We start from the raw sequence: 26,051 nt of genomic DNA, 5'->3' as shown, positions 1-26,051 counted from the left end.
AAAATGTGCATTGTTTATTGGAGTAGGCAACAAACACAAGCAGAGTTAATTTGCTTATTTTGAGTAGAAACTACTTACTGTTATTCCATTTCTCATACAGACAGCTGGGGCTTGACTTAGTTCCAAGGAAAGAATATGCTATGGTGGATCCTGAAGAGATCAGCATTACAGAGCTCTACAGACTGGTATGTGAATGTAATATTTGGTACTTTTGTCATCAAATTACATATGGATAGTTTGATGGCCACTCTTCTTCATTTAACTAAAAGTACCTTTTTTGAGCCAATAAATTGGCATTTCATAATGTAACAAGTTTTTCAATAAGGAAAAAAATTTTTTTAACAGCTATGTCATCTCTTCAGCTGTATGAAACTTTTTAGTTTGATATCAAGTTTGTGTGTGCACACATGCTTAGTTTAATTGTTATTTGTTAAAAGTTTTGGTTTCTGATGTACTGTTAAAATTATGACTGCTAATATGAATTTAATCATCAATAAAAGCTTATGGGACTCTTTATCATTAGAGCTTTACCTGGCTCATGAGCCTGTCTAGATAAGCTTTGTGGAAATATAATAATGGCATAATATTGTCACAATTAATCATACTGGGCTCTTGGTACTTTCTAATATATTAATGTAAATAGCAGTTAAATTGTACAAGAAAGCTTTCCTTTGGGTGTAAAAGCCCATCTTGATTTACTAAAACCAACACTGATATTGCTTATTCTGATTAAATCTCCAGTGAGGTCTAAGAAAACTTGCCAATTCATTTATGTAGGCTTTGGCTCATATTGAAGTGCTGCAGCTGTTCCAGATACAGTTCTGAGCCTTATGTGCTTAAGACTAAGCTTGTATTTAAACATAATTTTATTTATGATAACTTTTGTATTTAAACACAAACCCCCAAAAACATCATTGCTACAATTTTTGTGGATCTGAAATAATTACGTATTTAAAAAAAAAAAAAAATTTAACTTGTCTTTTTCTTGTATTGCTAACTTGTAATGTCAAGCCTAATAATAAATTCTTTATGCTAGAATCAGTGTACCTTTGAGTAATTTCAAAGTTGTATGTAATATTATGGACCCCTGTTGAAGCACTAGATGAAATATGGTGAGGAGCCATTAATAAGAAAAAATATAGAGAGGAAAAATTACCCAGAAAACTAGTAATGGCACTCATGGAGTGTACTTTGAAAAATAAAAATGGGGGAAGATAACCTTAGGATGAAGACTATGTAGATTAGAAAGATTGCTGTTTAAAATTGTTTTTGTTACAATGTAAGAGAGGGATAGTGCAACTTAATATTGTCCTTCCTTTAATGAGTGGCTAAAATGCAGGAGGTATTGTGACATCAAATCAAGACAATTCATTAGCTTGTATAAGGCAGTTTGCTGGGGAACATAAAATGTGGGTATGATTGCTTTTCTCCTGTTTAAAACACTGGTATTTAGTCTTCTGCAAAAGCATTTTTTTAATGTGTTTGAATGCTGGAATATCAGATCATTAACTCTTTAAACCAGCTAAGAAATACTATGTTGTTATAGCACAAAGTTTTAAAGTGGCTCTACACTTTGAGTAGAAAAAGGTTAACTTCCAGAGTTGAGTGTTTTTCTCCTAGAGATATCTATGATGAAGTGCAACACTAGGAAAGTAAATTCCCTGTGTCTCCTTCTCAAATGCAAAAGTAAAAAAAGAGAAAGGAAAACATAGAAGTTAAAATTAAATTATAAAAAAATACTAATTTGGATAAAGAAAGTAATTCTGCATTACATATTTTGCCTCTTTTTGTTTTGGGAGTTTTATAATTGAATCAAATTGGTCACTGTTCTTTTATTTTTAGATGGAACATCGCCATAGAAAAAAAGACACACCAGTGCCAGCTAGCAGCCACCATCTTTTTGTTCAGATGAAGAGCTTAATGTGCTCCAATCTGGGAGAGGAACTGGAAGTAATCTTTTCACTCTTTGATAGTAAAGAAAATCGACCCATCAGGTACCATATGATTTCTATTTAAATACTGACTTTACATAAGTTTTACAATAAAAATGGTATCTTTTGATCCAGGTAACAAATTCCACATTTAGTAACAAAAGCAAGGTGTTTTTGTTTCATGAGAATATTTTGCTTCTTTCTGCAATTCAGTTATGTCTAATGATTTGTATTGTCATTAAAGATTTACAAAAATGTGTATATCTGTCTTGTTTATGTATTTCACCTTCCAGTTGTTTTTTTAATAGGAATAGATATACATATATGTGTACAGAATATTTCAGTATCCCTGTTTTCATCTCTCCTAATCAGTGCACATTCAAAACTTTGAACTTTTGTTTTCTCTGTAACATTCATAAGATGAATTTGCCTTGGTACATGAGATTGGATGGCTGCCCTTAGTGACTTAAGCATTTGTCTTTTATAAAAGAAGCCTTTGCTTCTAAGAGAAGGTGCTGGTTCTTCAGTGAAACTGTCAAAATCAATCTGTCCTAGAGTTTAAATTCTCTGAGAGACCTGATAACCTTTGATTTTTAAAATATTCAGTACCTATTTCTATTTTCAGAATTCTGGCTGAGAGAGAAAACATGAGAGTGACTAGTAGTGAAGCCACTATGCATTTAATAAATATGAGCACAGAGAGGAGGAGAGTGCAGTTAGTGCAAGGAGTCAGTATGTTCTGTTAGAGGAATATACCAGGAAATTTGAACCATTAAATGGCTGTGCAGTGGTGATGGGTGTGGTGGGTTGACCCTGGCCTCCAGCCAGCCACAGCCACCCTGTCACTCCCCTCCTCATCTGGACAGGGGACAGAAAATAGAACAAAAGGCTCACGGCTCAACATAAGGACTTGGAGAGATCACTCACCAATTACTGTCACAGATAAAACAGACTTGACATGGGGAAAATTAATTTATTACCAATCATATCACAGTAGGATAATGAGAAATAAACCCAAACCTTAAAACATATTTCTTTCCACTTCTTCCTTATTCCTATGCTCAGCTTCATTTCTGATTTTCTCTACCCAGCAGTACAGGGGACTGGGAATAGGAGCTGTGGTCTGTTGATCACACATTGTCACTCCCTCCTCCTCCAGGGATGGGCTCCTTATAGGCTTCCTCTGCTCCAGCCTGAGAGCCCTCCCACAGGAGACAGTTTTCCATTAACTTCTCCAGCTTGAGTCCTTTCCACAGTTGTTGTCTTAAATATGGCAGTAGGAGTTTAGGGATCTATGTGGAAGTTGGGCTGAATTTGACAACACTGTCTGTGCTTTGCAGTGCAGGAAAAATAAGTAACCAGTACTTTGAAGGAGGGATATACTGGGTACATTAATTTTTATATTTAGTGAGATCATGTATACACAGCTGGTATTACAGTGTTAGCTGTTTAATAGTGACATTTCATTCTGGCCTGCACTTCGGACCGTAGTCACCAAAATACAGTTTCCTGTCATTTCTGAGAATTAAATGTGCATCAGGACATGTTGTTTGTGTTCACTCCAATGAATGCCACAGCAGGTGATAGATTTACAAGAGAGCTGCAGACTTTGACAGAAAACAATTTGGGGTGATATGGATTGCTGAAAACAAGGTTAAGGTAGTGGTTGTGGTGTGAAAGCAAATGGATTGGATTTCATGTTACCTGAAAGCACAAATTCTAGAGCTGTTTCTCACATGCTTGCTGTGATCTGACCTTTAGTTATTGATTCCTGACTCCAGTGTCTGTTTTCAGCTGCTGTGAACTTCCTCATCCCATTACTGGCAGACCTTGAAGAAATGTTGCTACAAATCCAAACTGCCTTCTTAGGGCATGGGGGAATGACAGGATAAGCTTTGTGAAGCTAGTTTGCATCTGCAAATCAAACACGCCTACCATCCTATAACAAAATAAAACCCAATAAGCACAACAAAAATACCTTCCCAAGAAACAACTTCTCAACATACTGGAAAAGCTAACTCTAAGAGAGCTTTTACAAGAGCAAATTAAATGCAAGGTGTATGTGTATCACAGAATGAGATCTGGAATACAGAGGTGTCCAGGATGAATACTGTTATGGTCTGTCTGGACTAGACATGGAAGTGACTTGCCCAGTTTATTGCAGAGTTAAACCAAAGCTGGTTGGTTGTGGTACACAACAGTATGGTACAATGTATAATTTTTATTCAGTACAAATGAGTGGGATGTTTCAGAGATCTTTAGGCCCTTACTGGTACATGCTTGAAATGAACAAATTCCCTTGGAAGAATGATGATGTATGAGAGGAGACAGTGTCCCCAGCCCCATAGTTCACACCCTGCAATGATGCCAAAGCCTGTGGGCAGCAGTGGAGTTGAGGAGCTTGGATACACAGCCTCTTCTTGGTCCTAGCAAAGGTGCAGGTCAAAAGCTCTGTGTGGCAACACCTTGGGCTCAGTCATAACCTAGTCGTGTCATTTGTCCATTGGTTTCCAAAGCAGTCATTTTGTGGTCCAGTAGAAAAATGCAATGAAAAGAACAGATGAGACTTATTCCAAGCACAGGTAAAGATAGAAGCATCTGAATATAAATGACTTAAAATTTCTTTCTTCCAACCATTGCTATTAGAATATTTTGGGCTTTATTTCTTTGGACTTTGCTGTTTTATATGTTTTTGCAAGCACTGTATGTGTACCAAGCTTTCCTCAGGTGGATAATCCTGTTTGCTTTAATGAGGCTGTTTGAATGGATAATAGAGTGTTCATTGTCTTCCTCACAGAAATTGACATAAAGCAAGTCTGCTCTGTAACCTCTTACAGAGTTCAATTGGAGAGAGTAAAGAATTCAGATTTAATAACAGAATGTCTTAAAACTAATTTAGCTTCTTCTCGGGCAGATCTGCAATTGTAAGATCTCTCTATATCAATGTATCTATCTCTAATAAATCTGTTTTATTTTTTCTAACCTCAGGTATATGAAATTAAAATAGCAGCTTTAAAAGAAGCAACCTTGTCTGATTACTTTTTAAATTGATTGGATATCTTTTTTTATTGTGTTTTATGTTATCACTATCATACATTCAACTGTTTGAACAGCAATATTTGGTCAAGTATCACAGTAAACAGAATAGCAATTGTAGATACTGAGGTGGGGAGAGTCTCTGCAAAAAGGAATAGTATTTCCAGCCCAGACTAGTGCAAGAGAAAACCCTGTGGAAAAGTCCATGCTTTGGAAAGTAAGGTAAAAAAGATACTTCATAACATAGGGAATGCATGGTTTACTAGCTGAGCTTTGTATTATAGTGCAAGAATAGCATTGTCCTTAGCTCTTTTTAAGGTATAGTATTTTCATGCAATATTAAGATATTATCAGACTTAGAAAATTGCCATTGAGCAATGAAAAACAGTGAAAATTTTTATTGTTGTACAATTATAGATTCTCTCTGAAAAAAGACATGCTGTAGCAACTGAGACAAAACAAGGTATGAGGAGAAAACAGTGTGTTAACAGTTCTTGCATTTGGCTTAGTGGGACCAGAATTAAATATGTAATAAGGAAATATAGTATCATTACATGCTAAGAACAGAATATAGAGTATAAAGAAAGAATATAGATGTATAAAGTAGAAAAAAATTAGATATCAAATTGAAAACTATGATCCTGGATGTGAGCACAAAATTTTCACTAATTCTTGTGACCCATGTCACAGGGACTATATTTAGTAAGTATTTTGGCAGAAGGGGATTCTAACATGATGTAATGTAGGTACTGTTTGTCTTTGTAAAGACAAGCAGACAAGGAAAAGGGGGACAGTAGTAATTTTACATTCTTATACAGTTGATGAAATATCTTAGTGCAGATTGCTGTGGCTTAAGAGAGTTCAGATTCTTTGGCAGATAGGAAGTGTAAGTTTGAATATTTAAAGGCAGAGCAAGAAATTGGACATTGGTCTTTTTTCGCTCGAAGGAAAACGACACCTACTAACAGAAGTCTATTCTTCACCTACACTGCAGTCTTATTCCTCTTTATTTGAAAAGTAAATTTTGGAAAATCCGCAAAGTGCTTTATATTTAAATTCAGCATTTGCTCTTTGTTTCTCTGAGTAGTTGTGCCTCATTAGACATGGATTTGTCCTGAAATAAGGTACCTAAAATAAGGTACAAGTATGTCTTCAGGTGGATGGCAGGGGGAGAAGCAGACATGTCATTGCCTGTGGAATCTGTGTGGATGGATTTATCTCTGCAGTCACAAGGAAGATGCCAGGATTAAGACATAGGCCAGTGCTTTCCTTTTTGTCTGATTTCAGAAGGTTATATGATGAATCAATGGACTTTAGGATTGGAATCCTGATCCGAAGACATCTAAACTTAAGATCTTTGTGTGAATTACATCTCCAGTAACTACATGCTAACTATAGTCAGCAAAACCTAGAAAGTAATTCAGCTGATGAAATGTCTGCATCTTCTTTAGGGCATTTTGAATAGCTCCTTAGGATCCATAGATACTATTGATTAATAGTATATATGAGAGCTGCTCATCATACCCTGAAGCAATTTTGATCTGAATCTATTTTATTTTTTCCTGTTGTACTGCTTTAGATCTCAGTAAAGTTTGAGGCTTCAAGTTCAGAAAGAGTTGATACTGAAATCCTAAAGGATATAAATTCTCAGTTATCTGAGTTTTTGACATCAGCCCTTAAGAGTGGAATCAATGGGAAAAGCAGTCTGAATTTGCTCTTAAATATTTGCAAAGGACTTGGGGTAGTCAGATCAAAAATAAGTGATAAATAGATATATGGACAAACTTACTGTTTTCACTATGTGTTGAATTTTTTTTTAGTTTAACTAGAACTATCTTGTAATATCTTGTGATAGACCATGTACACGTTTAAGGAATATTCTCCTAATTAAACATAAACATTGCTGCTCTCATTGTTGGACCTACCAGTACATTTTTAGGATAAGTGAAGAAATGGAAATTAAAATCATAAAATCATTTAGCAGTTATTCTGGTTTTCATTATGTATCTTAGTATTCCTTTAGTATTTTGAGTAGATAGTCATTGGATGATCTTTATGGTGTGTTGCAACCCAAACTATTCTATGATTCTATAAATAAAAGAAAAATTAGGTATATTTATAGATAGACTATTCTCAAATAATTTTTCATTTTTGACAGCATGTATAAATGCTCATAATTTTTCCAGCATATACTGAGAATTAGATAAGAGGTTTTTCATAAGATGTGAAAAACTGATTTTGAAATGCATTAGTAACTTTTCTGGGGAAGAAATCTGGTATCAGATAGTGAGAAAAAATCAGTGATGCTTTGAGACTTTATTTTCAGACTTTTAGCTAAAGATTTCTCTGTATTGGTAGGGACTGTTATGCCTTGCTTACACATAACTTAGTGAGATCAGCACCCACTTTGGGCAATAGGAATGATTTTCTATCAACTTTACTAAGCTAGAGGTAAATACTCTTTTGGGATCACATCCCATTTGTTTGGGACAGGATGAAATTGTACTTTTCTCCTGACTTTGCTTTTGTTGAGGGAAATTGTGATTAAAAATAATTGTTTCTAAATATGTTGACCTCCACAATACTGGCAATCCTGTTGTTTCAAGTTAGGGGTAATAATAAAATACAGTTTTATCTATGACTTCATTGTCAATAGACAATAATAATAAATATTATTTTGCAGGCTGTTTCTATATTAAAATAATTGTCTAATGTGTGTCTTCACACTCTAAAAGGCTTTTTTTGAACTTGAATATTCAACTTGTATGAAAGCAAGAGAACTGTCAGTATTTAAGTCAAGTAGTTAAATCTGAGTCATGATATGCTTCTGTTTATTAAAAGTATAGTTGCAAATCGTTAATTTTCTACTTAATTGGTGCATGCTAATTTCTCTTGATATGTATATATATCCATATTTTCTGGGTAAAATAGCTGCTAGGAATAATCTCTGCTATTACTTAAATTAACAATAAACAGCTGAAGTCAGCCCTGATGGTTCCTACAGTTTTCCCTGGTGTGTTTTTGTATGATATTCCATTTGTCTCCCCTTCCTTCTGCTTTGCAGTTTTCTTTCCTAGAACAGTAATAGCCCCTGAGTGGGGTAGAGCAAGTGAATGGCACTGGTGTAACATGGTATAGCCATATGGCTTGTCCCAGTAAAATTATTTGGTTTATGTGCTGTTATGTCTTTTAACCTAATATTTCTGTTCCTCTTCTATTTCTGTGAAGGTCACAATCCCAGTTTGTGTATTCCTTGGGTAATTTTGGTTCTTTAAGAAAGTGTAAAACTATAATGACGGCACTTAGGTTTTGGAACTAATTTCACTAGTATGGAATCCTTAAGGAAGCATTTTGCATGTGCAGTTGTAGAGAGGAGCTGCTACTGTAGTTGGAAAATGAAAGAGGCCCATAGTCACATCTCTTGAGATTTTTGTCTTTTAGTTCAGTCCTATTTTTCTGGGCACTGCTGAGTGTTTTCTGTCTACTTAGAGTTTTTCCTCTATATATGTATATGAGCTCAAACATACTCTATCTGGATGTGTACTGGTACTTCATGTTCTTGAAGAAAAGCTTTTATAAAATCTGTTCTGGAATCTGGCATGTTGCACAAATGTTTGAAAAAAGCTAAATCAGAAGGACTTAGCAATTTGGTATAGAGCCTTGAAGATCTGTTTTTATACAATCTAATTTTGTTGTAAGCAAATCAACAGTTTGAAAGGCTAAGACTGCTGTTTACTTATGCAAGTAGTGCCAGCCAGTAGGAGTGGATTTGTAGAGCAGCAGTTCATGCTAGACCCAATCTTAACATGCATAAATGTTTTAAGGATTTTACTATGGACTAAGTCTGTGGTTGTGTGGACTTGAGTGGCAGCAGCATATGTTCTGTTTTGGATTCATAGCTAGACTGCTCTAGCTTGTGAATCAAAATGTGGAGATGATTTCTGATTGTCTTCAGAAGCACCTAATTCAATTTAACTTGATTATGTAGATCATAAAATCGTGTATGTAAGATGGATATTACGGGATCATAGTTTGAATGGGGGAAAGTTCTGTAAAACAGAGTAACTCAGCTGTGCTTTGAGACATAATTGTTTCTACTACAATCACATTGCAAAAACAATTTCAGTGTTCAAAGGGATTATAGAGCCCTGATTGCAATTGATTCAATGTGAGAAACACTTAATAACTTTAGGTAAGAGGTAGGCCATTGTTACAGCTCCAAAGAAAAACTGGAAATGTGTGTTGGCAGCAGTTCAGCACGCTGCAACAATCCTGTGTTCTGATGTTCTGTATTAGCTACTTTATAAATCAGTTTTAGTGTATAGTGATTTGTGAAGTTTTACAAGTATTTCTATTCCTTGGAATATGAAGGTAAATATATAGAGTCCCGGCACTTCAAGTACTGAAGAGTGTGAGTGTGTTGATGATTGTTGGCTTTGGGGATAGCTTTTTCTCTTACCCCAACAGAAATTAATGAAGCAAACTTTTTTTTTTTTTCAACAATAAGATCACACTTAAAAAGCCAATGATAAGTACATCAAGGGGTTACACAGTTACAAATTTTGCAGTGGCAGATTTTCAGAGAAATAAACGACATAATAAATAAAGATGACAGTCTGTGCTTTCCATTCACATGTACTAATACCAGCTACCCAATACAGCATTTTTTTGCAGCAGTGATGACCTTAGTATTGCCAGGGGGCCCATTTACACTGGAGCTCTAAGAATACCAATCATATAGTCAAAAATACATTGATTTTCTTTTTATCAGATCATGGAAAGATGATCTTTATTAGCTTTTAATAGAATCAGTTTAACAAGTGACAAGGGACAAAGTAAGAGCGTAGATGTTTTCTAGACAATGTATATTATTCACTGAGGCTGTGTTAACTTTGTTGCTGTAAGCATATTCTGCTGCTTTAAAAAAAGCCACAAAGCCAAAAAGCCCAAAGAAAATACTTACCAGATGACTGTGTTCAAAAAAGTTATCCCCATGTCCTCTGAAATTCCTATCCTTTCCAGTGTAGGTGCCATAAGGCTGTATTAATATATGTAGCACGTAACCATCTAGGGATCTTCCCTGGGGTTTTTTAGGAGAATTTTGAAAACACCAGCCACACTGGGTAGTGTATTATAAAAAAGAGAAGGGAAGGTGTTAAGGCTGCTGCCTACATTTGTTCTATTCAGACTGTAGCTCCTCTTCTTGGCATTGATAAGTATGCATAAGAATGCTTCATCATCTTCTCCTCAGAATCCTGTTCACTTTGCTGACCTTTACATTTATGTAGAGTTTGTGCCTCTGTCTTATGCCAACATAGTGCTGTAGAAATTCTTAAATCTGCAATATGTCCCATAGGTCTTACATAGCATTCTAAAGCATTTTTTCCCAAGTAGCAATACTATTAATGGGAACATTTCAAGGCAGCACTTCAGTAAGATGGAGCATGTAAAATTTTCTCTCATTGATGTACACTTTGAGTCTGTGTCAATATGATATGAACATCTTATCAGAAATGATTGATGCCTCTGGCCCCATCTGTGTGGGGAGCAGAGATAAGTTGGCATGCTAATCCTCCTTGTTCTGTCACCTTGAACAACCTTGTTTGTAGCTATCATATTGCTCTCAAATGAGAAGAGTTTCTTAAACAGCACAAAGAGAATAGGCTGTTACCCAAGGCCAGTGAAAGCAAGCTGCATTTTTTTTTGAGCTTTTGATTATACCCTTAATGACTGTGTAAACATCAGGCCATACCAAAGGATAAGATTACCCTTCCTTTATATTACTCTCAACATCACCTTTGTGACATCCACATCATCAATCTTTTTATCCCTTTCTTATTTCAGTTTTGTTATTCATTTAATTCAGTGAAATCACTTGCCAAAAGCTGAAATCCACATTAATTAGTCAAAATATTCACTACTTGGTTTTCTAATTTATAAATTTTTGCAGAAATATGCTGTCAGTTTCCCTCCCCTTATTTTACAATAACATTAAAAGAATTTTGGTATAGGAAGAGAATGTTTAAATAGATACTTTGCAACTTCCATCATCTTTGCAATCTCCAGCATCTTCAAACCTGAGAATTGCTTATTTCAAAGAACCTGACTTCTAGTCATAACTCTAGCTAAACTTTATGCAACTCAATATTACTGTTAGCATCAAGGAAGGGCTTGGATACCTCTTGAATCAAGCTAATAGTTTTGTCTACCCTGAAGGTTCATTACTGACAACCCAAAATGTCTTCAAATATATCCCTATGGTCTCTCTTGTACAGGAGCTCAAAGATTCAATATTATTCTAAGCACAGAAATGGGTTTACAATTGACTTTCAGTATCTAGTTTACTTAGAATCAATGCTCCAGACATCACCACTCTAAATGCAGGAGACTCAAGTAAATTCCTTGTTGCTTCTAAGTCATGTTGAACACTAGACCACAAAGGAGATGGGGATTATATTTGTGAAGCTATAGGGTGGGTACTCAGTGCAAGGCTGCAGAAGTTGATTAAAAGGTACAGCTGAAGAACCTTGACACTCTGTCTCACAAAAAACATGTCACATGTTGTTGTGAGGGATAGTTCATTAATTACAGTCGTTTGGAACTTCTGGGCAACTAGACAAGTGGCAGAATATTGTACCATGACAGTTACTAACTTTCAGAGGTGGAAGAGGGAAAGGACTATAAAAAAAACATATTTCCATAAAGACCCAAATGACCTGACTGTTTATCTGGGCTGCCTCTATGTGGTACTTACACATAATCACAAAACCATGGAACAGTTGAGGCTGAAAGCAAAGTCCAGAAGTCATCTGGAGTAACCACTCTAGAGCTGGTGTCCCAGAATCATGTCCAGATGGCTCAAAAGTGTCTCCAAGGATGGAGATTTCACAGCCTCCCTGGGCAGCCTGTGCCAGTGCTCAGACACCCTCTGTCAAGGGAGAATTTGTTCCCTGATGCTTAGTGGGAACCTCCTATGCTTCAGTTTGTCCATTGCTTCATGGGAACCACTGCAATTTGCTTGACTGTCCTCCTTGCATCCTCTCTTCAGATCTATTCCATATTAATAAGATCCACCCTGAGGTTTCTCTTCTCTAAGCTAAACAGTCCCAGCTGTCAGAGCATCTCTCCAGTGTCCAAGTGTGATATAACCAGTGCTGAGTAGAGAGAAGAATCACTTCCCTCATCCTGCTGGCAATACTCTGTCTAATGCATCCCAGGATATCATTGGTGTCCTGTACTGCAAGGGCACATTCCTGGTTTATGTTTGACTTGGTGTCCACCAGGATGCTCAGATCTACAATATGTGTATCTATTTTTACTTTCCATCCTATTTTCAGACTCTTGTTTCTGGATTTTATTCTGACATCAGAGATGAGAACAAATTAAGTTTGGAAAATTATTGTGAGGACACTAATTTCAGATTTGGAAAAAATTTCAAATGCTGAAATATATCTCAAGTACAAAAGCTGGAGAGAGATGGAGAAAGAAATTTTTTATGAGCACATGCATGCACATTAGTTGGTATTAAGATTTTCTGTTTCTGCCTATGGTTTCTTTTTCTATATCTGATTGTTTGGTGTTTAAGTCTTATGTCTCTGAATGTCATGAAAATTCAGAGGCTCTATTAATAAATAACCTTGCATAAAGACATTTGTTTCTAACATTATCTATCAGAATTAGTAAAAAAAAAAGTGTATGTGGTATTTTTGAGTTGTTTAAGGATATGTGTTAACTGTGCCTCAGACAGAATTACATGGTACCAATAGCACAGAATTTCTGGAAGGTATGAACAATGACTAAAGGCATAGTTCAGACTGGACTTTGTTGTACTTTTTCAGCAATGTGAATTATTTATATTAGGAACACAATCCAGGTGCTCCCTAAATTTTAATTTTTCATTAGGTGATAGTCTACCTTTTCCCCTTAAAATATTATTTTTAATGTGTTTAACCTCCACTACGTTATACTGTTCCTTGGAAATTATTGCTCAGATACCTCCACATTATCCATGGATGTTTTTTGTCTTGAGGTGCTCTTGGATCCTGACTTTTTCCATGCAAGTGTGCCTGCTAAGCAGGGCAGGGATTTAAGCTAAAGGAACTAGCAGCATTTTTGGTAAAGGGAACAACCCATGGGAACCAGAAGCAATTGGTTTGCTCAGGGCTACTTTTCTGTTACAGTATTTCCACAAAACACGATTGCACTTTTTGTGGATCACAGCATAGGGTAGTTCAGTGTTGTTTTCAATTTCCTGTGCTGTTCACAAAAATATCTAATCTTGCACTGTATTAAAACTGTGCTGCAGTGAATTATGCAAAATGAATGCACATATGTATATGTGTGTGTGTATATATGTGCCTCAGATGCAGGAAAGATGAAACATCTTGGTTTTTCTGGCTAGCAGACTCTAAAAGGAGTATTCCATTCCAGTTTAGTCACGTACTGCTCTGGTTTGCTACTCCTTAGAAGCAAAATAAAACAAAACCAGGCTAGTTTTATTTACTATGTGCTTATTCAAGAGTTAGTCCCAATTTTAGCAGGAAAGTTAAAATACCTCAAAGAAAATATAAATGTCACTTTGACAAGAGAGCAGCCACTACTGTTTTATGTATTTGGAATAAAAATAATCTCTTTAGATGGCTAATTGGTATGTACATTTCTGAGTGTGGTTGCTCTTTTTTTTATGCCATCCTATATATACATATATGCATGTTTACACACAGTATATAAGCAGGAATGATGTGCCTCAATTGAATTCTGCTTCTTTGAGAATTTAATTCTGCTTGAGAATACTGTCTGGAGCTGCTTGCTGTGGGGTTCCTCCAGAGACAAGAGCACTGAAGCACTGGCCCCTGTTTAGTACCTTGTCATTTGTTGTTTTACATGGCAAAACAGTTACTCACTATAACTATTATTCTGACCCATAATGTAATCAACATTCCCTATTCAAACAGGAACTTGAGCCTCTTAGGTACCCCTTGGGTATTCAAGCTTACTTGTCTTGTCTGTTCTTTCCCTAAGTCTGATTTCAGGTTTTGACCTGAAATCTGTTTTGGATTTGGAAACTCTTCACAGGAACATGCCAGGACCAATGGGAAATTTCAAAATCAGTGGGTTGGTATGTTACAAATATTTTTACAAGTCTGTCCTGTTTCTCCTTTGTACCTATTGATATTTTAATATTTTTTTTAGTTTTCAGATACCATACAGTTGTGGAATAGATTTGATTAGAAGGATACCAATAAGATCTAGTTCCACCCTCCCTGTCATGGTCAGGGATATCAATATCAGTAGCAAATATATATTTTATTTCTTCCTTATACTTCATTAATTCTACTTGTAGCTCAGTTTTACATATTCATCAACACCAATAGTATAAGCAGATAGGATTCATCTAGTGGGAAGAAGATGTATGAAAGGAATGTTTGACACAACTATATTCTCCTTCCAAATGTTTTGGCTTTATGGTAGTTTCTGTAAGAAGATATTTTCTGCAGATGAAGATTAACCTTAATTGTTGGGTATCTTGGTTTAAAACAATTTAAAGAGGTTCACACTCTAAAATTAGTTACCTCCCCTTAGTTTCAACCAATTCCTTTCCACCAATAAGGAAGAAATGTGAATAAGTATCAGTGGAAAAATAACAGTTTACTAACAAGCAGAACAGCAACAGGAAAAGAATAACAGGAAAAAAACAGCTGTCCCTGGCTGACCCCCAACACAAGGATATCCCACTCCATAAGACATCGTGCTCAGCATAAAAATCTGGAGGAGGAAAAGAAGGAAAGGCGGCATTTGTCTTCCTCACTCACTGTTCCCTGTCATGGAGCCCTGTTTTTCTGGGAATGGCTGGACACCTGCCTGCCCATGGGAAGTGGTGAATGAATTCCTTGCTTTGCTTTGCTTGTGTGTGTGGCTTCTGCTTTATGTCAATCTGCCTTTACATTAACCCCCAAGTTTTCTTTTACCCTTCCAATTCTCTCCCACACCCTACTGGGGTTTAAACCACAGCACTTTTACAAATCATTCATTTTATCTGACTTTTTGCAATGCTGTATAATTTGTTGCCATTAATGAGAGAGTTTTGATAAATTGCTCTTTAAATACTAGCCATTCTTGAATTGCAAGAGAATTAACACTTTCATTCAAGCTAGTACAAGTATTTTTTGAGGAGCTGGTGTTTCAGCAAGTGTGTTTCTTTTGCCTGATGGCCTAGACTGTCCTATTCAGCATGTGTATGGGAACTGCTGCATGTAACTTTACTACAAATTGCATTTGTCAATAAGTAAAATGAGGTAGATATGGTAAGAGTGAGTTCTTAAAAAAAAAAAAAAAGAAACAAAAAAACCCCAAAACCACCAACAAAAAAAACCCCACCATAAGTGTAATCCAGCAAGCAAATGCTTCCGAGAAGGTTTGGTAATTATATCTTTAATAAGCCCTCCCAAGAGTGAGTTAGAAATTAGTTGCATTTCATGATGTAGCTTCATTCCTCTCAAGAAGAACCATATTCAGTGAAACAAATCCTCCTTCTTATCCAGATTTTATCTTTAAACAGATTGTTTCTCAAATATCTTCCACTTGCTGTAGTTGTACTAAGGCTTATATAGTTGGACTAGCTTATATAGATCTTTGATCTTTGTGTAGACACATTTTAAAAGTAGACAAAACAACCCAAGCAAGAGGAACCTGTGGTATCAATTCCACCACTCATATGCATTAATAAATAACCCACTTACTGATTCTGTTGTATAAATTGAAAACTGACAGGAGAAATAACTATTTTTAAATGTGATGATGAAAACACTGGACAAAGTGACCTGTATGTGGCTAGTGTAGCTTAAACAATTAGCTATATTCAGAAATAAATGCAATGTTGGAATAGGAGTATGTGGACCAGCCATGACACGTATGTGCCAGATTTAGGTAACCATGAGATATTTTGAACACCAGTGGTGTATGTGTGTGTATGTGTGTATAGTTGGTTTACAGAGCATCTCACAAAGAACATGTTGCAGTCACACTGGCTACCAGCAAAAGGCATGCTAGGATTGACACAAAATACAGGCTTGCTGCTTGTAAACCTCCAAAGGGTATTAAATACATAGGAAGCTGGGGGGTGTTGGAGGAAGGGGAATTTTCTTAAATGCTGTTGTTTTCCTTCACTTTTCCAGTTTCTCCTGCTCTCTTCAGGTTTAATTTCCATCTTTGGGGAAAGATACTGCAAATCTGCTTGTATCCATGCTGTTAGCTCAGTCATAGACTAGGATAATAATCGAGACTGTATTTCAGCTTAAAGGATCTGTAGGTTTGTGTGCCAGTAATGCTGTGATGCAAAATGTTTATCTGTGGTGGCAGACTAAGATCAGTGAAGACTCCAGCTTCTGGTGTATTTTTTTCTTTAGCCATAAATACCTGCTGATAGATTCCTAAAAACAATGTTCTGTTTTTAATCTGTCATCTTCCTCTGGTTCCTAGTATGTAATGAAAAATAATTTAAAGTTACTGCTTTCTAGCTCTTTTAAGATACATCTTCCATTTAAAATACAGGCGCAAATATCTAAAATAATATTGGTTATGTTCATAAAAACTGTAATAAAAACTAATTTCTCAAGGCAATCTTCTGTTAATAAAGAGGTAAAAGAGGATGAGGGCAGGAGCTTGATTTAACTCTGTAAGATTGCTTTGCTTTTCCTCCAATCTCCTTTTCTGCTTTCTCTTTTCCTTGTTAACTGTACAGATAGCCAAAGGAAATGGGCATCACTGCATAAATCTATGAACATTCTTTGAGTGCTTTTTTTCTTCTTCTTCCCTCACATTGTCAGCATGGCTAGGGGATAGAAAGATAAGCTTCAATGTACCACCATAAGATATTTTTTGTGTTAGTATTTTTGCTTCAATCTTTATCTGAAATTGGCTGACATTTTTAGAGTGCTCATTCTTGCATTTTACAGTCAGAAATTTGGGAATGGTTTTTTAAGTACTTAACAGATGCAATACAGGGACTGACTTCATGTGGATCAGCTGGTACTGCTAAGTCATGTTGGCACATTTATCATTCAGTTATTCTCTGATTAAGGGTATACTTCAAGGCTTTATGATCTTCCAGTAGGTTATATGTTGTACAACATTCCTCTATTATTTATTTCACCACTAAATATGAGGGTAACATTTTGTGTGTGGTGTGAGTTTTAAGAAACCACTGAGACTTTAGCTGTAAATGAAGTCACTTCAGATTCAAGTTCTTACTGAATATCATTGACAGTGTTCTGGAATATCATAAACTTGAGGTGGTGAATTATGTGGCAGAATTCTCTTATTGCTCCTCATTGATTACTTTGGAAATTACTGTAACCTATTTTCAAGTAGGGAGCATTTATAAAGATGTCTGAAAGTGGAGCTGTACTGAGAACTGTGACTATTTGATGTCATGGTTTTTGCCACAAGAATATGCTGTGTGGTATAAGTCTGGCTGGATTTTTTTTTTTTTTTTTATAGTGTGTTTATAAATCATAGAGCAAGCAATCTGTCTAGACTGGTACCATGTGACTGGTAATATTTTCCTGATAATACTAAGGAAATAGAGGTCACATATGAAAATAAAACCATTTTCAGCCCTGTTCCTTTAAAATGCATCTGTTAAGCCTGCAGATTTGGAACACATTGTTACTCTGCTAATACATGAGAAGTTACAGTACAAAAATCCCTTGTTGACCTTCTTAAATTAATCTCTCCGGCATTAGTTATTTCCTTATTTTCAGTGGGAAGACAGCTGAGTTTAAATGTGTATGACATGTTTAAGTGGTGAGATTGGTGCTCATAAAAATTCATTGCAGTCTAAACTAAAATCAAGTCAGCTTAACACAAAGAAGAGGTATTTTTGCTTTGGGGTACTGCTGTGTGTTTTTGCTGTATCTGTATGCGTAGCTGGCTGCTGAGAAAACTGCTGTGCTGTAAGGTACTAGCTCTAGGTTTAACCCTCTGAGATTTTTACTGCTGTTTGAAGCCAGGCTTCCAGATCTTGGGAAGTCTATCTTTATGTTGTTTTATGAAGGCTGTTTACTTTCCTTAGGACTTTTCCCAACCTGTTGGTCTCTACAGAAATCCTTTGAAATGGTGTGTAAATGCCCGTGCTCTATGTACGTAGATATAACAATACCATTTTTGTCTTGTAATCTTACAAGTCTTAACTGCTTGTATTTGATCCCTGGAAATGTTCAAAGATAACCATAATCTGAGCTTTAACTGGTACTGTCATATTTCTAGTGAAAAAAAGCTATCATAAAGCAAGGATTAAGATTTTGTTGTTGTTGCTGTTTTTGGTTTGCTCTTTTCATTGCCACTGGGTCCTCTGCTTCACTGAAGCAAAATTTCAAATGCAAATGAGGAAAGTAGATCTGCATAACCAGTACATATCTGTTGCAATCTGTATATTTCTTTGTGGCATCAGAAAAGTCTTTGGTTTTTAGTTGTGTTGTGAATCATAATCTCATGATTTGTGAGTATAGCAAGGCTTGGAAATTTCATCTAGTAGTTGATAGTGAATAGGAAGATTTCAAAAGATGTGCCTTTGTTTGTGTGGAATATAAATTTAATTAAATACAGAATACACTCCCAATTAAATATATTTCCCAGTTAACAGGTAAACGATGAAGATAGTTTAGGAATGGTATTTTTCTTTAAACCAGTATATCTAACATTTGTTTTAAAGACAAAAAGATAGTGAAATGTGATATGTATGTATTACTTTCAAATTGTTATATAGACTGAAGGTAAAGAGTGAAATTCAGAATCACCTTTACTTGCCAGATTTTTATTGACACGTACCAAGGGCACAGAAGCTCTGTTACTGCTGGAAAAGACTTTTTCATTTGTATCCAGTTTGGAATGGTACCACACATAATGGGGTACTAAGACTTTAGCTCCTTTGGCAATATAGTTAATAACTCTTGTTCAATGTACAGTAGTTTTGTGTGAGACCTATAAACAAAGCTCTGCACTTTTTTTACTGTATTTTCCAATATTGCAAATTAGATAAATTCTAAATGAAAGGATATAATTATTTTGAAACCAGTTGTAAATCAATAGCAAAATACCAACTTGTTTTTCTGCAAAAATACTCTTTCATAAACAGTCTTTGAAACTCAATTTGTGTTGTTCTCATGGAGACCTAAGCTGCAGAAGTTTGCTGTATCATAAAAGGTGAATGAGAAAAATAGCATTTTTCTGAGGAAATAATATTTTCACATACTTTTAGTGTGTGAGCTCCACTCTACTGTTGCTTAGGTTCTGCTTTTTATGGTGTTTGATAAAAAAGCTGTACAGCTGAAGATTGCATATGAGTTTTTAAAGAATCACATTAAGAAAGTCTTAAATATCTACTGGTTCAGCCTGGACAGCTGGAACATACAAACATAAAGCATTCTCTAGAAATAGCTCTTGAGAAATGTGCTCTGGAGTGTTACAACACCTTGGGTTGTGTCAACAAGCATGTAGCCAGTTGCTCATGGGAAGTGATCATTCCCTACTCAGCATTGGTCAGACCATGCCAGTTTTGGGTCCTTCAGTACAAGAACAATATTAATGAGCTGAAGTGAGTTCAGCAGAAGACTTAATTCACATTGTTTGTGGGCAGGAGCTCCTGCACTGGGAGGTCAGGTTGAGGCAGTGGGGCTTTTTCAGACTGGAGAAGAAGATTTGAGGGGAGCTAAATCACAGAACAATCACAGATGTGTAGAATTTTTTGGGTCAGAAGGGACCTTAAAAGTTCAGCCCTTCTGCCATGAGCTAGAACATCATCACAGAATCATTAAGTTTGGAAAAGTCTTCCAAAATCATAGAGTCTTGGAGTCTTTGCTGGTCCGTGCCCTGTCCAACCTGACTGAATATTTCCATGGTGGGGCATCTATTACCTCACTGGAAAATCTGTTCCAGTGTTTTGCCACTGCCATTGTAAAACAATTATTTTTTATTTCTAGTGTAAATCAACCCTCTTTTAGTTTATAATCGTTATCACTTGTCCTGTGGCAATGGTCTCCAGTAAAAAGTTGGTCCCCATTTACCTACAAGAAGATCAATGACATCAGTGGTGCATGTGGGACAGTGAGAGACAAGGATGCAGGCTGAAACAAGAGAATGTGCATCTGAATGTAAAGATAAAGTTGAGGACAGTCAGAAACTGGAATGGGTTTTTCAGAGTGCCTTTGTGGTTTCCATAGCTGAAGGTTTTCATGACCCAACTGGCTAAAGCTCTGAGCAAGCTAATCTGACCTTATAGCTGACCCCACTTTGAGCAGGAGTTTGGACTCAGAGGCCCTCTGAGGTCCCTTTTAATGTGAATGACTGATTCTGTGAATGGTCGATGCAGATTTTCTACAAGGCAAATGCTGGTGCAATAAAGATTTAATTAGTCTCTATTGAGATGGATCTTTTCCAACATATTCCTAGTGATTTTCCAGCTGCATTTTGAAAAGCTATGCTTGATATACAACAGTGGTAAACCATGTTTAGCTTCTGGAATAAGCAGAAGATGTGGATACAGCTGAAGAAAAAAAAAACCTAGTTGTACTTTGGAAATTTTATTTTTGATTTGAGCATTATAGGACATCCAGACTCAAGTGTCTGGCCAGCTGGGGCTCAGGGTGAGAGGGTGAAGGGAAATGTCCATAACACTTGCCTTTTCCATCTTCATCTCTCACTACAGGAATATGATTGTTACATTTCTTATGAGGCTGTGTCTTATAGAAAATTATCCAAAGCATGGAGAGTTGGCTTTTTCATAATACTGCTGTGCATCAATTTCCAGGTTTGCTTAGAGTTTATCCATGAATCCTATTATCTAATGGAAATACTTTAAAAATTATTTCTCTTCCAGTGTGGTCTTGTGCCTTCTTCTATGTGGAAATAATTCTCTGCATCACCCTACTTGCAGTATTAATACTTGTATCACCTGCAGCATTTAACACCCCATAGTAGATTGCAAAACAGGATTTCAAAAATGAAATTTGCCCTACTGAAACTTTCAAGACTTGCAAAACTCAGTGTGCTGTAGTGAAAGGTTTTAATGGAATTATGTAAGAAAAATATCTCTTACAATCATCATCCTATATATGAAAACGAATATTGGTTGAGTATAAACATGGTGATGTTGACATAGCAAGAATCAATACCAACATACTACACATCTAGTTTTAGTTCTAGGATAAATGGATTTTATTGTTTGTGTTTCTCTCTGTACTAGAATATGCAATATAATTCTAAATGACAATCAGTCTTCTATTTTGTGTTGAGTTTTTAGTAATTTTCTTAGGTGATTAAGTTAATCACCAGTCTTCACTAATGTCTCCCTTTTTTTTTCATTCATACACCTGAGACTTTCAGAAAGAAATTATTTCATTTGTTTTTATCTTGAGGAAAGTTGCATCTGGAAATAAGATCAAAATGAGATCTACTTTTGCTGTAGTGTTGTTCAACATATCTGTCATATTTGTTTTCTTGCAGTGAAAGATTTTTTTTAAGACTGAATAGAAATGGTTTGCCAAAATGTCCAGAAAAGCCTGAAAGACACTGTTCCCTCTTTGTGGTGAGTTCTTCCTAGTCTCAATTGTTTTTTGTACTGCATGTTGAGAATAGAAGTTGGATTAAATTGTTGTTGTGTGGTTGACTCAGAGCTGCTCCCTAAGCTTGTGCATTGCTATGAACATCAACTCAAAGGCTGGTTTGAGGGGCTGAAGGGCATGGGTGAACCCCCAGTCTGAGTGTTTTATGTATGTGGACACTCATTGAACTTTCATGTAGGCACATGTACCACTTGTTCTCTCTGCAACAAGGACCAGTTATGTTTCCTCCTTGTACATTTTACACAAATGATTGTTTGTGCAGCTCTCTGTACTTCCAGAATATTTGGAATTGCACAAATTCATCACTACTGTTCAAGGGACACAGCAAGTCTCTTGTGCCCTCCCACTGATTTTACAGCAAATTCTAACCAGGATGTTTTAGGACTCTCATCTTGAGTGCATGGCTGCCAATTTAAAGTGTTGATGTGATTTGTTAATGCTGTATAAATGAACTCACTGTGCATTTATCACTTTCACTGGCATTAAAAGCAGTGTGTACAGATCTCTTTATATGTTGTATTTTAATCAAGAGTCATAAATAATGAGGTTCTTATCTTGTGCAGGATTTGGGTAGCAGTGAACTCAGGAAGGACATCTATATCACTGTGCACATTATCCGAATAGGTAAGTATTATCTCATATTTGTTAGACACATAGCAGTAAATAAAAGAAAACTGCTTGGGGCTACCTTTTGGGTTTGTTATAATAGATTTTTGAACAAACTTTTGGAAAAGAGGATGCCTGCTCTTTGCTGGAAAAAATGGCTTGGATTTCTTAGCATTCTTTTATGTTATTTATCAAGTATACTACTAACTGGGTTTAGATGCAGTATTATACTTTGTTACAAAACAAAATGAAAGTGTAAAAGATGAGCTGTTTTAAGATGATGGAGTTGTCCTTGGGGAGTCCATTCTTTTTCTGAAGTGTAATTTCAAGCATCTTTTGAACATAGAAAAGCTTTCCTGGAAATTTAGTGTACCCACTTCTATATGATATCTGATGTATATCTGATATTGTTCAGATGAATTTTGTCTTCTCCCTGATTCCTTTTAAAAGGGGGAGAGATCAAAAAAATGGACAATATTTCATAAAAATTTTTATCTCTGATACTATAGACAGATATCAAGTCCTTTAGGAAAAAAGTGAGGGAGAAGAAAAGTGTACATTTGTGTTAGGTACTTATTTTAAGAAGTCCTCTGGGCTGTACTGATGTGAAACAATAATCTTTGGGTCTGCTTCTGACCTCTTAGATACATTGTTTTCTTTGTAAACTGCCTCTAGTTGCATCTGCAGTACTAAATATAACTTTTCTTCCTATTTTTGAAAGACATTTTGGTTTGAAGTATACTTGCTATAACTTGTGCTGTGTTCAGAAACAATTTGTTACAAAGTAAGCTTTATTTTACAGCTATGAGATAATTTTCCTTGCATTTTTATGCTGATTTAATATTTCATCAAAATACAGTGTTTTGGTTTTTTGGCAAAGTTTTAGAAAAGATATGGTAAATTCTGATGTAAGTACAGTTAGAAGGATAAATGCTTTAAAAAAATTAAAGAGCAGAATTTTTCCAGTTGTATAATTTTCAAATATATTCACAGCCAAGTTTATATGTGAACCACTGAAATATTAAAACATTAAAACAACATTTTCTGCTTTGTAGTGTGAAAATGAATAATTACTCTTCAAGCTGCTGTGATGCATAGAGATATTTGGAGGAGACATTGCCCTGCAGCAATTGCAGCCATAGGTTTATTTTGTCAGAAATTAGGACTTGGTGGGAAAGATACATAACTGTTAGTGCACAATTAAATAAAATGGCTAGAAAGATGGCAGTTTCAAATGCCAGGAAAACAGCAAAAATATTGATAAATTGTATTTAAATCAAATAGAAAAGCCTAGAAAAAATATTTAATTTCAAATCTCTTTCCCTTGAGTGCCTTCTTTGTTTCCTTATCATAAATTTTTCTTCTGCCTTTTGTCATCTTTTCTCCTCATGTTTCATCTCTTCTTCTGTATTTTTCTGCAACTGGTCAATTATCCCTTTGCTTTCCAGTTGCCTATAAGGTAACATCATTTGCATACCAAATTGTGTGGTTCAGTCATAACACCTCTGACATAAGTGATGGGTAGCAACAGCCACAGTGAAATAATTCTTACCAGACTGTGAATGTTGAACACTCTGTCATGTCTGAACTCTTAATTTGATGGTGTCATGAGGATTCTACTCATAGAATAGGTATTACAAAGTGGTGTTCATTAAATGAGTATCATGAGAGGATGAGCAAAACCTCTGGTCTGAGGCCTTTCAAGATCACCACACATTGGATTTGCTGTACCATTTTCCTATCTGAATGTAGTATAAAGATGGACCAGGCTCCCAGTGAGAGTATGCTTGGCATTTTCTGGGCTGAATTGCTTGCTGCCTCCTTTCTGTGGTTTGGAGAGACACAGTTCCATGGATTATGCATCAAATGTGTGTTTTGTTTGGCAGGACGAATGGGAGCTGGAGAAAAGAAAAATGCCTGCAATGTACAATATAGGCGGCCCTTCGGCTGTGCAGTCCTCAGTATTGCAGATTTGCTGGCAGGAGATTCAAAGGATGACCTTGTCTTAAAAGTCTACATGTAAGAAATGTTTTTCTCTTAATTTATGAAAGCAACCTAGAGTAATATTGCATCAGAATCAGTGATGTTAAATGCAGTGTGAGTAAATAGCCCTAGATCCTTTTTTTTCCAAAAACTCACAGTAGCTGTGTTTTTTGGCTTCTTTTTATCCCAGTGTGGGAATTTTGGCTAGTTCTACAGGTGTGTTTATACATCCTTTTATGTATTTGTGTATGTATTGGCGTTTTTCATATTTTTCTGGAGCTCTCTTATGGCCACATGAAGTGCTTTTAGGACTAATTTAAGAGCTTTGTGCTGCCAAGGCATCTAGTGGAAGTACTTTGTAGCTACAGAAAAAAAAAAAGCAGGCAGAGTATCTTTTTGTGAAATGATGCAACTCTGTAGTGGGAATAACAAAAATATAGAAGACAGTTCTGGAGAATGAAAAATTTAAAGTAGATTTAAAAATGAATGCTAGATTAGATAGTGGATTTTTGCTAATAGCAATTGGAAGAAAACTTGATATTTTAGTAGCAACTCAATGCATGGTAATTTCCTGCTCATCTTGGCCATTATAGTAAGAATTGTTTTGTGGAGTGGTCTAGTCTAACTGCATATTCCTGGGGCACCTATTGTAATGTGTATGAGAGAGTTCTGCCCTTCCCGAGGGCAGCTGAAATCCTGAAGGCTTGGTGTCTTTCCTCTGGCTCCATCTGTGGTGAATTAGAACTGCTGGAATCAATGCTGTAGAAAAGCAGCTTGGTGTAACAGTGGACAGGTGGGCTGTCTCTTATTTAGACTCCCAGAATATTTAAGTCAGATAAATGGTCACTCTTGGTTAACAAATTGTTAGGTGTATCTACCAATTATATTTTTGGGTTTTTAAAAAAAATAATTGCCCGCTTCTGTTAAGATAACAAAAACAATGGAAAAGGAATTTTCACTTGAAATCAGATTTAATGCTAAGACTAACTGCAGTCTAACCTTTAAAAAGTGATCATTAGGACATAGTCAGGTTTTCCTTATGGAAACCCAGCTATTTTCTAAGTGTATACTAAAATGTAATTCCCTCTTTCATTGACTACCTCCTGAGGATAACAACCTTTTTAAGTAACTTTGAAGTGTATAGCACAGATTTTTCTCTTTACTAAGACCAGCTCTGAGTCCTGTGTCTTCTTTGGAGTGTCACAAGATAGATTTCTGTGTGGATAACCCTGAAGGATAGATCTAAACAGAAATGAAATGGTCATGGCTGAGTTCCTCAGCATAATTGTTTCTATCTTTCTTCTATCCTTTGCCACACGAAGCAGGTATTTCATGGTGCCTTTCTCAAGTGCTAAGGGCACTCTTTCCATTGAGACAGGCAGTTTCATGGGGCTTTGTTAGCTCCTCTTGTGTTATTTGTTTCATGAGCTAAAGAGGATTTATATAGAGGTATGTTGTGAAGTTGTTCTGATAAACTTGTGTTCCCTTTTCAGAATTAAGAAAGTTTTAATTTTTCTAGGTGCAACACAGAGAGTGACTGGTACCAGATCCATGAAAATATCATTAAAAAGCTGAATGCACGTTACAACTTGACAGGTTCCAATGCAGGTGAGTAATTTGCCACCTTTCTGTTTGCATTCTTAGAGGTTTCTTAGTTTGCAAATGAAGTAGCTGTATTGTAGAAAGACTAACATCTGCGAAAGAAACATTTTGCACATAGAGAAAAACAGTCAGATGAAAATGTACAATTCTGCTCTTCATTTAAAAAATGTACATTTAAAAATAAAGCAAATCACTAAATTTTCTTCAAGGAACTATATAATAAACTTATATTTTGTACTGAGGAGCTACAGTTTTCTGGAGTTCACTTCTGGAG

General features: G+C 35.9%; 1 protein-coding gene across 2 annotated transcripts in view; it reads left to right on the top strand.

The window, feature by feature from the left end:
• The window catches only part of DOCK4 (dedicator of cytokinesis 4), a 221,593-nt gene that overhangs the window by 87,032 nt on the left and 108,510 nt on the right, over positions 1 to 26,051 (top strand). For both annotated transcript variants that reach the window (XM_079303581.1, XM_079303580.1), the window contains exons 7-12: positions 101 to 185; positions 1,843 to 1,994; positions 21,468 to 21,549; positions 22,150 to 22,210; positions 24,079 to 24,211; positions 25,695 to 25,783. In XM_079303581.1, the coding sequence (XP_079159707.1) occupies positions 101 to 185; positions 1,843 to 1,994; positions 21,468 to 21,549; positions 22,150 to 22,210; positions 24,079 to 24,211; positions 25,695 to 25,783 (602 nt within the window). The remainder of the gene's footprint in view (positions 1 to 100; positions 186 to 1,842; positions 1,995 to 21,467; positions 21,550 to 22,149; positions 22,211 to 24,078; positions 24,212 to 25,694; positions 25,784 to 26,051) is intronic.

Source organism: Erithacus rubecula (assembly GCF_903797595.1).
Source record: "Erithacus rubecula genome assembly, chromosome: 4".
Classification (NCBI taxonomy): Eukaryota; Metazoa; Chordata; class Aves; order Passeriformes; family Muscicapidae; genus Erithacus; species Erithacus rubecula.
The sequence above is the reverse complement of the archived record's forward strand: the minus strand, read 5'-3'. Positions and strand labels throughout refer to the sequence as shown.